The sequence below is a fragment of the Bradysia coprophila genome, unplaced genomic scaffold (assembly GCF_014529535.1).
Source record: "Bradysia coprophila strain Holo2 unplaced genomic scaffold, BU_Bcop_v1 contig_94, whole genome shotgun sequence".
NCBI classification, from domain to species: Eukaryota; Metazoa; Arthropoda; class Insecta; order Diptera; family Sciaridae; genus Bradysia; species Bradysia coprophila.
In genome coordinates this window covers 7693088-7708112 of record NW_023504022.1, presented here as the reverse complement: position 1 = coordinate 7708112, position 15025 = coordinate 7693088, and the positions used below count along the sequence as shown (strand labels likewise).

The following is a 15025-nucleotide window of genomic DNA, read 5'->3' as shown; positions in this document are numbered from 1 at the left end:
TTAGACTTTCAATAGCCTTAAGCATATTGTGGTTTTCCATGCGGAGCTGGTCAATAACCTCCTCCAAGTCGTTGTTCCGCTTGAGCAGATCATTGTTTCGACCATTTAGCTCGGCGACGGCTTGTTTCAGTTGTTGAATCCGTTGGCGGTCGACCTCGCCTGAAAAAAATGAATGGAATTGATGCTAGGACTTATGTTCTAGACCGAAAGACTTTTAACCTTTTTCAGACGGCTGTCATGTGTTATCGACAACGACGGCAATCAGGGCCTTTTATAAGGAACAAGCGCGTGGGAAAAATCCCCCCAGGCCCACCTGAATCCCCCCCCACTTTTTATAAATCCCCCCCAGTGCCCCCCACTTTTAAAAAATACTCTACAGTCTCTCACTTACAGTCAGTTACTAAAATTATAAGAAGTTGTTATTCATTAAAAAAAATCGCTGCGCGGCAGCTCATTATTAGTCAACTGCGAAGTATCACAATAAAACTTTCGTCCGTATGTTGAGAGTATTTGAGTAAATGTTATTCGGCTCTCTTTTTTTGTTCCACGTTAGTTAAGTGATTGCTGTGGCTTCTTCAGTTCGTCCTTAAGAATTCGATGGTTAAAGAGTTTAGATTCACAAAATAGAAATAAAAAGGTAACAACAATTTGAATGAGGAAAGGAAAAGCTTATGAAAATTGGATAGTTTCCAATCTAAGGTCTATTGAGTGACCTAAAGTCTGACTACTCGACCATAGAACGTATAGAAGATTTTTAAAATAGAATCGGAATAATAGAACTAAGATAAGTTAATCGATTTGACGCTGAAATGGTGACTTTATGTTCATTGTTCTTTTAGCATTTTAACGGAAGCTTAAAAAACCGAGGACCATTGGAGTTATTAGGAAAATTTTACAATTCTATTTTTTCGTTGCGAACCCAAAAAGCTGACCGGAGGTTGCTTGTGTGGTTAATTGGACAAAGCAACTCTAATTTCTCTAAAAAGCAACTCTGTAAGCGTAAACTAATTGCCGATTAATTAAGAAGTGTTTGATCTTCACAGTACCAATGAATGCTGCTGGTTTCCGTCAAAATGTTCCAAGAACAAAACTTTGAAACAAAGAAAATCCAGTTCCACTAACTCATTATCAATTATCAATTCCTTAGTAGATTTTTTATTTCGAAAAAGTATGGTATTAGATTCCAGACGAAAAGTTCTTTCAGTTATATAAAAATGTCAGGTACCAAAATATTTAGCGTTAGAAACGTAACTAAGTTTCTACTTATAAATGCCTATTCGGATTTCTGATCACCCTCCTCCCAGTAACTAGTAAAAATAAGATTGCGTTGGATCTACTTACAGGGAGACAAAGGTGAAATTCAGCATATTTTCTCATTTGAGAGTTGTTGTGGTTTGTGATTGATTCCAAGAAAAGTTCGTTGAACAAGAGAAGATTTTAATTTTTTGAATTTTGGTTAGGCACGCGCTCAAAACAAGGATGAATAAAATAAAAATCTAGATTTTCATTTGTTAAACAAATTTTTTGTGGAATCATTTACAAACCAAAACAAATCGCAAAACAGAAAACATGACGAATTACACTTTTCTCTCCCTGTAACTCGTAAAATAACTGCCAAAAAACAAGTAAGGGCCGAAGAACTGACAATAACTCTTTTCGAAACGCCACTAAATCGCGAAAGTTTGACTGAGTTGTCCATGTCCTCCTATGGAAACTTAATAAAGCTTTTTCGGATAGATGATCCATAATACCTTAGTGTTCCAGGAATTAATATAGAAAATATTGAAAAGATTGTGAAATCATAGAATGTTCTGCTGATAAAACACACAATATACATGCAACATTAAGCGGCACCTGACAGTAACCCTAGTCACTAAAGTTGTCAAATTTGAAGCTTGTCTAATTTTTCAAAGAAGGCCCCTCACAATAAAAATATAGGGCCCCTTCACGGAAAAAATTGGGGGCCCCAAATTGAAATCCCCCCCAGTGCGAAACTCTTATAAAAGGCCCTGACGGCAATAATAAACGACAAGCTCTAACTAATAAAGTCTTATATAGCAAAAAGCATGTTCAAAACATCTGAAGTAAAAGATTTCTGAAATTAATTTTTGAAAATCTTCGATCTAATGAAGTAATAGATCATATATTAAAACTGTTAATTTGCTTGTCGTCTGTGACAGGAATTTCATACATGCCATCTATTCGTCAAATAGATTCAGTGTTATTAGTCGAATGGAGTGTGTGGAATGCGGAATAATGTGTAATAACTTGACTATAGCCACTACTAGTCCAGGCCCTTGTGTCAGAAAAAATTACTCCCGTTGGCTAAAAATTTTCCACAACTTTTCATTCCCAATCATGTGTGATAACTGAAAATTTAGTAAAAGTTAGAGCGAGCGGATTGACACAAGGGACCCGACTACTACTGTCTATTTTTTGTTCGTTAAAGCAGTATCAAATAGTAAGACATACGTGAATGTTACAAGAGGAGTCGTTTATCAACTGGATATTGCTATGTCAAACACTGAACCATGTCTTATAGACACTACCTATGCATCAGCTCAGCTTTAAAGCCAGAGGCGCTTCTAGCATACTGCGCGCCCTGGACCACTACAATCTAGCGCCTCGTTTTTGATTGTTTTTATTTTGTAAATATATTTATAGGACAAAATTTATTTGTAAGATTACAGTAAAAAATTGAGACATGCGTCTTCGATTTCAAGCAAGCCTTTACCAAACACTACCCTTGATCATATCTGATTCAGTCTTCCAGGATTGAACAAATACCCCGAGAAAATTTTTCTTTCTTTAGGAGGCATCAATGCTTAGCTAAAATTACAGCCATTCGTACTTCACGTACTTCATTTTTGTTAATATCTTTTCATCAGAATCTGATTTAAAAAATGTACGACCGCAATATGTGTTACGAATGTGTAAGCTTTAAATAAAACTTAGTTTTCGTTCTATTCGTTTGACCACTGGTCAATGACCCGCTCTAAGAAAAGTGAGCAGAAAAATTTAACGAAATTTCCATAAACTGCTCAGTTTCCTCAGAGCTGGTCAAACTGCTACAGCCAAACCTATTCTCTGTTGAAAGCTAACAAACTCGTGGTCGTTATTGCGGTCGTCATTGGTCTACATTTTTGAAAAACGATTCTGGTGGAAAGGTACAATCAAAAGTAAATGGAAATCCAGTGTCCAAATGTATGTTTCGTGTCCTGCAGCAGGACATGTAGGACATTTTTTTGAGATACGTGAAAAAAGCAGGATTCCAATTAAGGTTCAAAAACAGCCAGTCCCTTAATCCATTCACATTATTCTGCGGTTAAGCTCGAAAATAAAAAAAATCCGTTACAGTCGGAGAAATATAGATTTCGGGATTTTTAGAGATACCATCGTTTCTGTAATTCTCTCAATTGCCATTTGAAATAACATGCGAAATGAGAGAATACAGAAAAACGATGAAAACGATGATGCCTCTTAAAATCCCGAAATCTATGTTTCTCCGACTGTAAATTGAACCAGAGACGAGGAGAAAACCACATTCCGTTTTGGCGGATTTGCACTTTGATTCCAATTATTTCCTATAATTCCTAATAATTTCTAAGAATTCCATGATATTTTCTGTTACTATCCAATTCATTGTCTACTTTTTAGAAACAATTTTCTAAAATTTTTCTTTCCTTTTCTTTATTCCGATAATTTTCTAAGATTTCCTCCAAATTTAAAGAAAACGAACAAAAGCCGTCGAAATTACTGCAGTGTCGTAGCTGCCGAAGTATCCGATAAGTAATAAGAATTGAAGTAAATACTAGAAAGGGAAGGAGTTACAAGAATTGACTGGTAATACGAGAAATTGAAAGTAAATGAAAGGATCAATCAGTGAGTGAACTGTATTTTACAAACCGAATAGCTAGGACCGGAAACCTGCAGCGAGTGAGAAGATCAAGTTTTTTTTTCATTCGCTTAGTTCTTTCGTTTGTCATACTTATCCGTATTTCCTTTCATTTACGTCACATTTCTCGTATTTCAAGTCAATTCCTTGTAACTTTTCAACTTCTAGTATTTCCTTCAATTCCTCGTTTAGAGATATGATCTAAATCAATAAAGTAAACTATCAATTTCTACACTGACGACAAAGACTTGAGCTGTCTGCGTAATTTCCTCATACTGTATTCGAAAGATGTCAGTGTTATGATAGGAAGGCCGCGCAGCGGACTTTTTTTTTCCTTTGAGGCAACATCCCATGAATTTTCATGCAAAGTATGAAATTTTTGTTCGCATATTCCAGCGCCCCATTTTACCAGCGCCCTGGACCATGGTCCAATTGGTCTCTATGAAGAAGCGCCACTGTAAAGCTCTACATGAATCGGTGGTTTGTTAACAGTTGAAACCAAAAAACCATACATTGGGTCATGCAAATCTTATAGCTTATCATTCCACATTCATAGTTGGATCATTTTCAGTAAATGGATTCTTTAGCAAACAGATGACGAACGGCCAACTGACTACATAAATGCCAACTTTGTGAACTGTTAAGTATAGTTTCCACTTAAAAAGAGCACTCCGTTTAGCCTCCGTTTACATGACAGTTGTAAAATAGAACAAAGGAACTGTCACGTAAACGGAGTAAAAAATTGAAACAAATTCAATTTCCACTCCGTTTGCGTGACAGTTCTTTTGTTCTATTTTACAACTGTCATGTAGACGGAGGCTAAACGGAGTGCTCTTTTTAAGTGGAAACTATACTTTATAAATAAGCAGATTCCTAACTAGGGTGGTCCTAATTAAACAAATTTGGTAATGGCTTTTTCAAGTTCCCCTAACAATTCATGAAAGGTCAAAAGATCGTGGATGAGCCGCTTGTTTAGCTGGCGCAAAATGCGAGAACAAAATTTACCAGAAATTACCAGATGGTAATTATGCATAACAGGCCAACAACGAATAAAAAAACGCCAAAAAATGTCAAATTGTCGATATGAATCACTCTGCTGCGACACTCTAAAGTCAAAATTTTTTCTAGAGGAAAAATTGGAAATTGGAAATTGGAAAGGGTGATTCAGCTGTGGTTATCGGAAATAATAGATGTTTTCAAGAGCTATAAATTAGGCAGAGGTCAATTTTTTCAGATACAAAATTTGTGTGAAAGAGAGAAATTTCAGTTTTTTACCCATATTAAGAAACTGCCGAGCCGTGACTGTCCATTCTTGAAAATATCTATTATTTCAGATAGTACCCACAGCCGCATCACCTTCCAATATCAACGTTTCATCAACAAAAACGAATCGATTTGAATAAAAAATGAAAAAATCATGTCCGAGTTAATATCAAATTATCACGAACTAACTTCGACTTGTTTTGTGGGAACGATCTCGTCTTAGTCGATCCCATTCACGTTCTCGTACCATTACTCATAATAATTTGAATTTGACCGCGCTCGCAAATAGTTCAATGATTCAGTACGTATGTCGACTGATTGTTCTCCAAGGGTCTTGATGGGGAGTAAATGTCGCTCATTGTTGTTTTTTCCGTCATACATTGTAACATTGTAACAAATTGTTGAAAGTTGAGACTAAAAATAATAATCAAGAAATGGGATCTTGAACATCAAATTAGTGACATACGAGTGCGGTATATTAACAACTTCATGCGGAACATCATTTGGTCAAAAACAGTTTCCTTTATTACGAAGAGACCGATTGAACCTTGTTGTGTGTGATTTTCTGTGTCGAAAAAACTAAAAAGGATACAGGAATCGCATTGATCGACTGAACAGGAATCGCAAGACGGCAAAAACTAATCTTTCGGGCAGTAACACACGATTACTGAATATTGTCCATAGTGCAAAGTGCGGTTTCCAATTACACTCTCACAACAAAATACCTACACTTATATCCCTACAATGGCGACAGAGCCAGTGATATTATTGTGTCACGATTAACATCGTGGAAATTATTTAATTTTTAACGATTTCGGGAGTGATTTCTTGATCCAAAATGCAGTCAGACGCGAATGCAGGGCAGATTATTGTCAGTGTAAGTTTTGTCATTGAGTCAATCAGTTGAATTGTGGTGCCGCAATTTAGTAATATTGTTGTTGTTGTTGCATCAGAATACCGATGGATTGCGGAACGTTGAAATATTGGCATCACCCAACGATAGAAGTGTTGCTCAGGTATAAATACATTAGGGCGTATCGAATTTTGCAAATTTTAAGGACCGCGATAGCCTGTGTGCGGAAAACGTATATCATCGAAAACTGTGTCCGGGCATGTGTTTGATGGATCCAATGGAGCCATGGAAGAAGTCCCCCCGGGCGACTTTAAGTTTCCGAAGGTCATAATTCGGAAAGTTGATAGTATTTTTGAAAACAATGTTCTAGCGGAATGTAGAGCTTTGAAAACTCTACAAAACTACCGAAGAAACCGATGGTCCAAAAGGTGTCACTGCCAAGATTGCCTAACATCGAAAATGTGACCTTTTGGTTTTTGACTTATATTTCCTGAGAGACAAATGATTTTGTTTAGCCTGTGGTATGAGATGGTAGAGGAGGTCGAGCACTTCCAGTACACTAGGCATGTCCCGATCCATTATACACTTGAAATCACTTTTTTAACCTTTTTAATTGGAATTTTTAAGAGTGGCCACGTCGCCCACGAAGCAAGTGCAGACACTGCAACCGGTGCTGTTGAGTCGAGGACACCTTGGCCACCTTGCATAATATTCCATGACAGTAGCTGAACTCTTTCACAAAATATTTGTTATTTCGATGTGGCACATGAATTGAAAAACTACGAACTTCAATTTTTCGTAAATATATCGAAAAATATGTATAATCTGTGTATTTGCAACGAAATCGCGTTCTTACTACTATTCGTGGGTGAAATAACTAATTAAATCGATTATTTCTCGTTTTTCTCATAAATTCAATTTATTCAGATTTTGTAGTGTGCCAAATCGAAATCACAGATATTTTGTGAAAAAGTTCAGCTACTGTCGTGGAGTATTGTGCATACTTACTGGCCAAGGTGTCCTCGACTCAACAGCACCGGTTGCAGTGTTTGCACTTGCTTCGTGGGCGACGTGGCCACTCTTAAAAATTCCATTCACAAATGTTTTAAAAGTGATTTCAAGTGTATAATGGATCGGGACATGCCTAGTGTACTGGAAGTGCTCGACCTCCTCTACCACCTCATACCACAGGCTAAAAAAAATCATTTGTCTCTCAGGAAATATAAGTCAAAAACCAAAAGGTCACATTTTCGATGTTAGGCAATCTTGGCAATGGCACCTTTTGGACCATCGGTTTCTTCGGTAGATTTGTAGACTTTTCAAAGCTCTACATCCCGCTAGAACATTGTTTTCAAAAATACTCTCAACTTTCCGAATTATGACCATCGGAAACTTAAAGCCGCCCGGGGGGATTTCTTCCATGGCTCCATCGGATTCATCAACCACATGCCCGGACACAGTTTTCGATGATCTACGTTTTCCGCACACAGGCTATCGCGGTCCTTAAAATTTGCGAAATTCGATACGCCCTAATATACATTGTAGGGCATAGGCATGGAAATAATGCGGAATCCTAGTAACGTTCCGGGAAATTCTTTTCCTAAAAATTGAGTCCCTGCAGAACAAACCCATCGTATTTCCATGCCCGCACATTACAGTCAGAGGCAGTGAAATTTCAGCATGTATTTGCTTCAGCTGTTTTCCAGCTGATCTACACAAACAAGACTGTTTATACATCCTCATACAATTTTACCACTACCACGCGCGTGTAGCAGCTTCACTCGTATACGGTGTTCAAGTAGAGCGAGATGGAAAATCAACTCGGGGTTTGCTGTCATCGATAATACAAAAGAATCTGACAGCATACCCCGAGATGGAACAATAGGTTGTCGTTTCGCCATCTCTCTCACAAACACTCTATAAACATTCATAAACAGTTTTGATTGATGTGTCGATCAGCTGAAAAACAGCTGAAGCAAATTCGTGCTGAAATTTCACTGCCTCTGACTGTATGATCGTAGTTGATCGAAGAATGTTCTCAACCCTTTTCAATCGATATTTCAGTTGGGAAAATATTGGGTGCTCACCAATCTGTTCGACTCACCATACATCTACAATTTAACATCGAAAACCGACAAATACAATGTGGTAAGACCACTTTCGGGGCCAGTGTGAGAGTTCAGATCCTCAACATTAATTTTTTGTAGGATAACCTTGCGAAGCAAGACACATCAACACCGGAACAACAATATATATTGAACGAGACCCAACCGATTCCGATGTCCACCAATCAAATTTCGATCCCATCGTCCGTAATAAGTAAGCTAGACATTACCCGAGCCTATACCTAGCGCACACAAATTGTACATTCAAGCGAACTGTAATTTCTCTGCAGACACGTCGTTCCAAAACAACCAACAGTTGCTGCAGAACATAACCATCCACAACACTCTAAATCAAGCACCGAAGAGTAGCCAGCAAATATTGCGCGAGGTTCTAAACTCAACCGGTCAACATATCGTTTTGCAAGTGAGCAACGATGACATGATCGTTGACCAGAACGATGCAAAGTGCCAGAAACTCGTTCCGAATACGATGCACTTGAACGATATCAGCCAATTCAGTCACGATCATCAGATGCAAGTGCAACAAATCATCGACAATGAATTGAACAATGTGGAGCCGATACATCACATCAAGGAGGAAGTACAAACCAGTAAACAACAAACTTCGTCAGTGTCACAAATTAGCGGCGACAAAAGCCATCTATCGAATCAAATTGTGGACGTGCACAGCGGCGACGGAGTGATTCAAATGAACATAGACGATATCAGTCAGTTTCTTAACTACCACGAAGTGTTCGGTAAAATATCAAACGACAACATACTGACCGTTCCCACAATCAACACATCAACGACCGCGACCACTCAGAGCACGTCCCATCTAATGAACGTAATTCAAACGAATGCGTCACCATCGACGACGACCAAATTTCTAACACCGAAACTGGAAAGTTATCCAACCAGCAGCATAGCGCATACCGATGGTAAAGAGGGCGATTGTTCGACCTCATCGATGCTGCCCGGAAGCCATGCATGCGACGTCTGTGGTAAACTATTCAGTTTCAAATATCAGTTGATTGTTCACCGCCGACAGCACAACCGAAGGAAGCCATTCATTTGTCAAGTGTGTGGACAGGCTTTCGTCTCAACGGTTGAACTGTCGGCTCACGGGAAGTCACACGATAACAATGGGAATAGTATGTTCACTTGTAACGTGTGTTACCATGTTTTCGCTAACGAGGCCAGTCTGGAACGGCACATGAAAAGGCATTCAACGGATAAGCCTTTCGGGTAATTTTATCGAACGTTTACGTCCCGAAAATGTAGTAACTGTTCGCTTATTACACAGGTGCTCGGTGTGTTTGAAAACGTTTGCCAGGAAAGAGCATCTGGACAATCACTTTAGATCTCATTCGGGAGAATCTCCCTTTCGATGTCAGGTAAGCATTTAGTTCATTGGAATTTTTGCCAATTTTAAACAATTCTTTCCAAGTCTGTTTGCACTGCCAGTAAAGTGAAAAAGACAACCCCGGCCACTTCCCTGAATTTCTGATTTTATTTCTAGTTCTGCGCAAAGACCTTCACCAGAAAGGAGCATATGCAAAACCACGAACGAAAGCATACCTCAACAGCGCCCCGATGTGATATCTGCAACAAATCGTTTACACGGAAGGAGCACTACATTAACCATTCGCTGTGGCACAATGGAACCACACCGCATCAGTGTTCGATATGCAACAAGAAGTACACTCGGAAAGAGCATTTGGCCAACCATATGCGGTCACATACTCAGGTTCGTATCAATTACAGTTTTTCCGCATAGTTGTAGTGTGGCGGTTGTTGCTGTAAAAGACAGTCTTTTCTCATACATCCGGTTTGCACTTTGCAGGAAACACCGTTTCGCTGTCAGATTTGCGGGAAAAGTTTTACACGCAAGGAGCACTTCACCAACCACATACTGTGGCATTCAGGCGAAACGAATCACCGGTGCGATTTCTGCTCGAAAACGTTTACACGGAAGGAGCATTTGCTGAATCACGTCCGGCAACACACCGGTATGACCAACGATTTCACAGTGTGTCAAGTGTCAAAATCTGATAGAGGAATTTCCTTTCAACAGGTGAATCTCCACACAAATGCGACACGTGCATGAAAACGTTCACACGGAAGGAGCATTTACTGAATCACGTCCGGCAACACACTGGTAAGATCGAGTCAGAGTTTTAACTGAACCAATTTTCATTGCTCCCTTCAATTGTAGGAGAGAAACCGTTCCAGTGCACCTACTGCACCAAAGCGTTCACGCGAAAAGATCACCTGGTCAACCATAATCTTCAGCACAGTGGCGAGAAGCCATTCAAGTGTACCTATTGTACCAAAGCTTTTACGCGGAAGGATCATCTGGTGAACCATGTCAAACAACACACAGGGGAATCACAGCACAAATGTACCTGTTGCACCAAGACTTTGTAAGTATCGACTGTGTTTGCCCATCGAAAACTTCAGATTCATTGTGATCCGTTTCACTCTTTTTCGGTTCATGCAGTACACGCAAGGAACATTTACTGAATCACATCAACAAACCGCATAAGTGTCAGTTCTGTGCGAAAGCATTTACGAGGAAGGAACATCTGACCAATCATCTCCGGCATCACACTAGTAGTGACAGTTCGCATGTTTGCACCATTTGCAATAAGCCGTTCGGACGAAAGGAGCATCTCATCAATCACATGAGGTCAGTCCATTTTCAAATGGCGACAGAATCGGTCGCAGTGAGTGGTCACAGTTTACTTAATTTTCAATTATAAAATTACTTTCCAGTCGATGTCACACAGACCGTGAACGTCCGTTCAGTTGTTTGGAATGTGGAAAGTCTTTTCCGCTGAAGGGCAATTTGCTGTTCCATCAAAGGTATGACTGATCGATTAGTTGCATGTATTGATTGACTCGATCCCGAATTCATTTCAGATGCCATAATAAAGGCGTCAAGGCTGAACGAAATTTCCAATGTGATCTCTGTCCCAAAGATTTTATTTCGAAAGGTGCGTTAGACACAAAGGTTCTGGATCTCTATGATCGTGAAATCAATTTTTTTTTTGCTTCCATTTTTAGGTCATTTAGTGTCGCACAGGCGTTCTCACTCTGGTGAACGTCCGTTCTCTTGCCAACACTGTTCGAAAGCGTTTGTGGGCAAAGGAAACTGGCTGAGGCATGTGAAGAAAAGTCATCCGCACGTAACGAATCCTCAGTGCAGTAAGTATAAGAGACTGAGTGAGAATGTAGACTTAGCGGGCATCATCACGTTTTCGTTTTAAGATTAAGCAAACGCCCAGCATAAGAAAGGGCTCTCTGAAATAGTTGTCGCTAGGATTGACTGACTCTTCAAGTCGATAATCTCATTCGGTATTTGTTCTAGGTATGGCCAAGCCAAAAGAAACCAAAACTCAGAGTATTCCCACGTCTGTCGTAACACTTTCCCCACCGACTGCATCTACTGTGACCTCAATAACCGGCGGCCAGGCGATACAGCAACAAATTACAATGATGCAACATCAACAACAACAGCGTAAACAGCAGCAACACAACCAGCAGCCACCGAAAAGCGAATTGCACAATTTGATGGAACAACCGAAGACCATCATTACCAAACTTGACCATCACCAGGATCAAGTGAATCAGCAAAAGAATCAACTGCAAACGTTGCTGGAAATGCAAAAGAGCATCATAATAACGAACCATGCCCAACATCAATCGCATGCGACACTTCAGCAAATCAGCGATCATCAGTTAATAGAGGCTAGCCAGGACAGTTTGCCCATAACAATTTTGCGCACCAGTTCGCAAAACATTGGACTCAATGCCGGTGTTCACATTCATCAGTTGTCGGCTGCCACTGATCAGCATTCAATTGTTTATTGAAATTATAATTGTCTGTGATAAAAAACGATTGAATCGGGCGGGCGCACTGATCGTTAACGATTGTAGATATGTAGTGACGGTTGAGTGAAGGTGAGTACTCTTCTTCCCGAAAGGCCGAAACATGGTTCAGGTAAATTCTTGAAGAAAAACTGAGTTTCCCGCGAGGGGAAAAGAAAAGTTCGTAAAAAATGTGAGAAACGACGATCAAAATTCAATTTGACGCGATTGACTGAGTCAATACTCAAATATAGAAAGCAAATTAATTAACTTCCTTGTGATCCAATTTAGAATGACGTTCATTAAATGAAACGTCTGATTGAAATAAAAAAAAAATCGCGAAAGCGAGACAGCATATACAATGACCCCATCAAAGTCTTTAAACGAACATTTGAATACGATTTTACTAAATGAGTTTAACTTGATAAATAATAAGGAAAATGTGAAATCAGCAAAAGAAACAAAAATATAAAAATTTCATTGTGTCGTTAAGCCGTTAAGCATTTGAAGAAAATAAAATTATTTCTCGTTAAACGATCGGTGCACAAATTTTCTTATTTTCAGGTCGTATAGTTGCGAAATGGTCGGTGGTCAGGGCTCATTTTTGGGATTTTTTCTCTCCGAAAAATTCTAAATCTAATTTTTTCCAAGGAATTTTTTCGGAGTTTTTTCCGGAATTTTTCGGAACGTTTTCAGATTTTTCGGAGTTTCTTTTGAGAATTTTTCGGAGATTCACAATTTGGCAAAAGTAAGCCCTGTCGGTGTATGCATCATTATCCTCTAACATCGACTCAGACTTCACATCTTGAGCTGGAACCAGGCTCAAATCACAGTCAGGCTCTCTTAGAACAGCAAGGGAAAAGCACGTTGTGTTTTCCTGTGTCTCTTCGGCCATTCAAGCTGTCCAGAGACTGTTCTGGTTGTCTATCGAGAATTCCCCAGGCCAGTCTAAGGTCTGCAGCGCTGGGCCGCCACACAAGTTGCTAGAACGTATATACCTCTGTATGTTACAGAGATAACTAACAACAACTGCCGCCGCTCGGTCTAACAGTCGGACTAGCTACAAACGTTATCTTTCATTTAGTCAATATAGTCAGTCGAATTACCTCTCTGGCCAGTGCACTTACTACACACTTAGCTACCCGCCATCCGCGCGTTCCTTCCTTGTCGCTGTCTGCTCGTCTGTTCCAATCTGCGCGGTTTGGTGACGTTCTTCCTGCATTTCCATTCAACCTTTGCACATTCCAACAAGCACTCAGCATCCGCCCTCATTCAAACGTACGCGGCTCACCCTACTTTACTCTACTAAATCTTTTCATTCAAAAAACTTCAATACATTCAAGTACCTTACAGTTTACCTGCTTACGTGCTTCCGGCTTTCACGAAACACCATTCATACAAACCATACCATTCATTCAGTCCAACGCAACTTCAACGTGACACTTTCCATCCTGCCTCTTTCCTGTGCTGGAACGTTACTTAAATTGACCTACCACACACCATAGCCCTCGAACACGAAACTGCCATAATACAGCAGCCCTTCGTACCAAAAATATATTCACAAAATATCACCACAAGCTACATACAATCCACGGTAAATGACGAAAGACAAAACCTCCAATTAGCTGCCTCGAGAATTTTGAGAATTTTTCGGAGATTCACAATTTGCCAAAAGTAAGCCCTGTCGGTGTATACATCATTATCCTCGCTTCTAGAATATAAAAAAATAATTTCAGAAAGTGAGATCAGGTATCAGAACCGTATGACTTAGAGGCTCGTCTTGCACCTGTAATATAAATATTTACTAACAGTTGGCTTCTCGAGCACAAAAATAATTTCAGAAACTGAGATCAGATACCAGAACGGTATAAACAAGACTAAAGGTTGGCTTTTGATGCACCTCTTCTCGCTAAATTTTTCAATTTTGACTCTCGCCTTTCATATCTTTCATATCAAACCAGCCGCCTTTCGAAATACGACCTTTCACACAGACTCGTTTTGACCATGCAGTTGAGAAGGGATTAACACCTCTATGAGTGTTAATAGTATATTGCACGTTTGTGCCACAAATAATGCGAAAATGTGGCTTCTTGTGTATACCAACCCAATGCGAAGGCAAAGTTGATAAAATTAGCTTCAGTACTTGCAATACTCTCTCTAGCAAACAGACTCTCAGATCTGTGTGTCATATTCACACCTTATTTCTCTGTATTCTACAAACACTATTCTACATTTCGACTGACTACGCTGTTGTAATTTACTTGATTCTTTCACCACCTCAATAAAAGTAGTTTGGTTGCTAGAGAGAGTATTGGTACTTGTCTGTCTCACAGAACGGTAACAGTTAATGTTTACTTGAAACATGACGTAAAGTCTTCCAGCAGTGAGTAAATTATACTTTCCAACCACACGTTGCTGAGTGTACAACCGTTCAACATTCGATTCCTAAAATGATGATGCAATTTTGTTGCCACCGATTTTTGCCTGATAACAGCTGTTGCAGTCAAGCAATTTATGGTCTGTGCTAGTATACACGTAGCACACATTTTATCAAGCTGTTTAAACTGGTGGTTGTGAGAAGAAGAAAGATTCCGCTTCGCTTCGAAAAGTTTGTACGTTAAATTTTTGGGAAACTGCGACGACGATTCAAGAGAATTTTGCGGGAATTTATTATCAGTGTAACCGGTCGTTTATAACCGAATTTGATTGATTGTAGTCGCACATGGTAAATATTTTCAATTTTTTATTTTCTGTTAAATTAAAAACTAAAGATCTGCGAACTAAACGAGATTCTATTAGCTCTCTAAGTGAATTTCAAAATATTTAAAAAAAAAAATTGCTTCACTCGAGTGGTTCCTTATTCGATCCAATTTTGAAATCTGTTGAATCTTATTGGATGTCTCAACGTCTTTATTTTGATTATAATGTTAAATTCTGACTGACGTAATATTATAAATAGAAAAGAAAATGTTTATAAATAAGCGTCAAGCGCAATTCGGTATGTGTATACAGCCGGTCAGCTAGGAAAAAAATGTC

At 39.3% G+C, this 15025-nt stretch overlaps 1 protein-coding gene and 1 long non-coding RNA gene across 3 annotated transcripts; one reads left to right on the top strand and one right to left on the bottom strand.

Moving 5' to 3' along the window:
• Nucleotides 1–2363: 2363 nt before the first annotated feature.
• Nucleotides 2364–14362, bottom strand: LOC119085222. The gene is made up of 3 exons (XR_005089256.1): nucleotides 14352–14362; nucleotides 4144–4148; nucleotides 2364–2422 (listed from the first exon to the last, which is right to left on the bottom strand). It is a non-coding gene; the product is annotated as an uncharacterized LOC119085222 (long non-coding RNA).
• On the top strand, nucleotides 5493–12523 carry LOC119085219 (zinc finger protein 888-like). Of its 2 annotated transcripts, none has more exons than XM_037195531.1 (15): nucleotides 5493–6035; nucleotides 6112–6174; nucleotides 8076–8159; nucleotides 8219–8330; nucleotides 8407–9364; nucleotides 9423–9513; nucleotides 9639–9866; nucleotides 9963–10128; nucleotides 10194–10277; nucleotides 10335–10542; nucleotides 10620–10808; nucleotides 10895–10984; nucleotides 11042–11115; nucleotides 11186–11326; nucleotides 11490–12523. In XM_037195531.1, exons 1-15 carry the CDS (start codon nucleotides 5997–5999, stop codon nucleotides 11990–11992), a joined length of 3030 nt encoding a protein of 1009 aa, XP_037051426.1. In that variant the 5' UTR covers nucleotides 5493–5996; the 3' UTR covers nucleotides 11993–12523. The 2 variants fall into 2 exon arrangements, with proteins under 2 accessions (XP_037051426.1, XP_037051425.1); XM_037195530.1 differs by having other exon boundaries at nucleotides 5501–6035; nucleotides 8386–9364.
• Nucleotides 14363–15025: the final 663 nt, after the last annotated feature.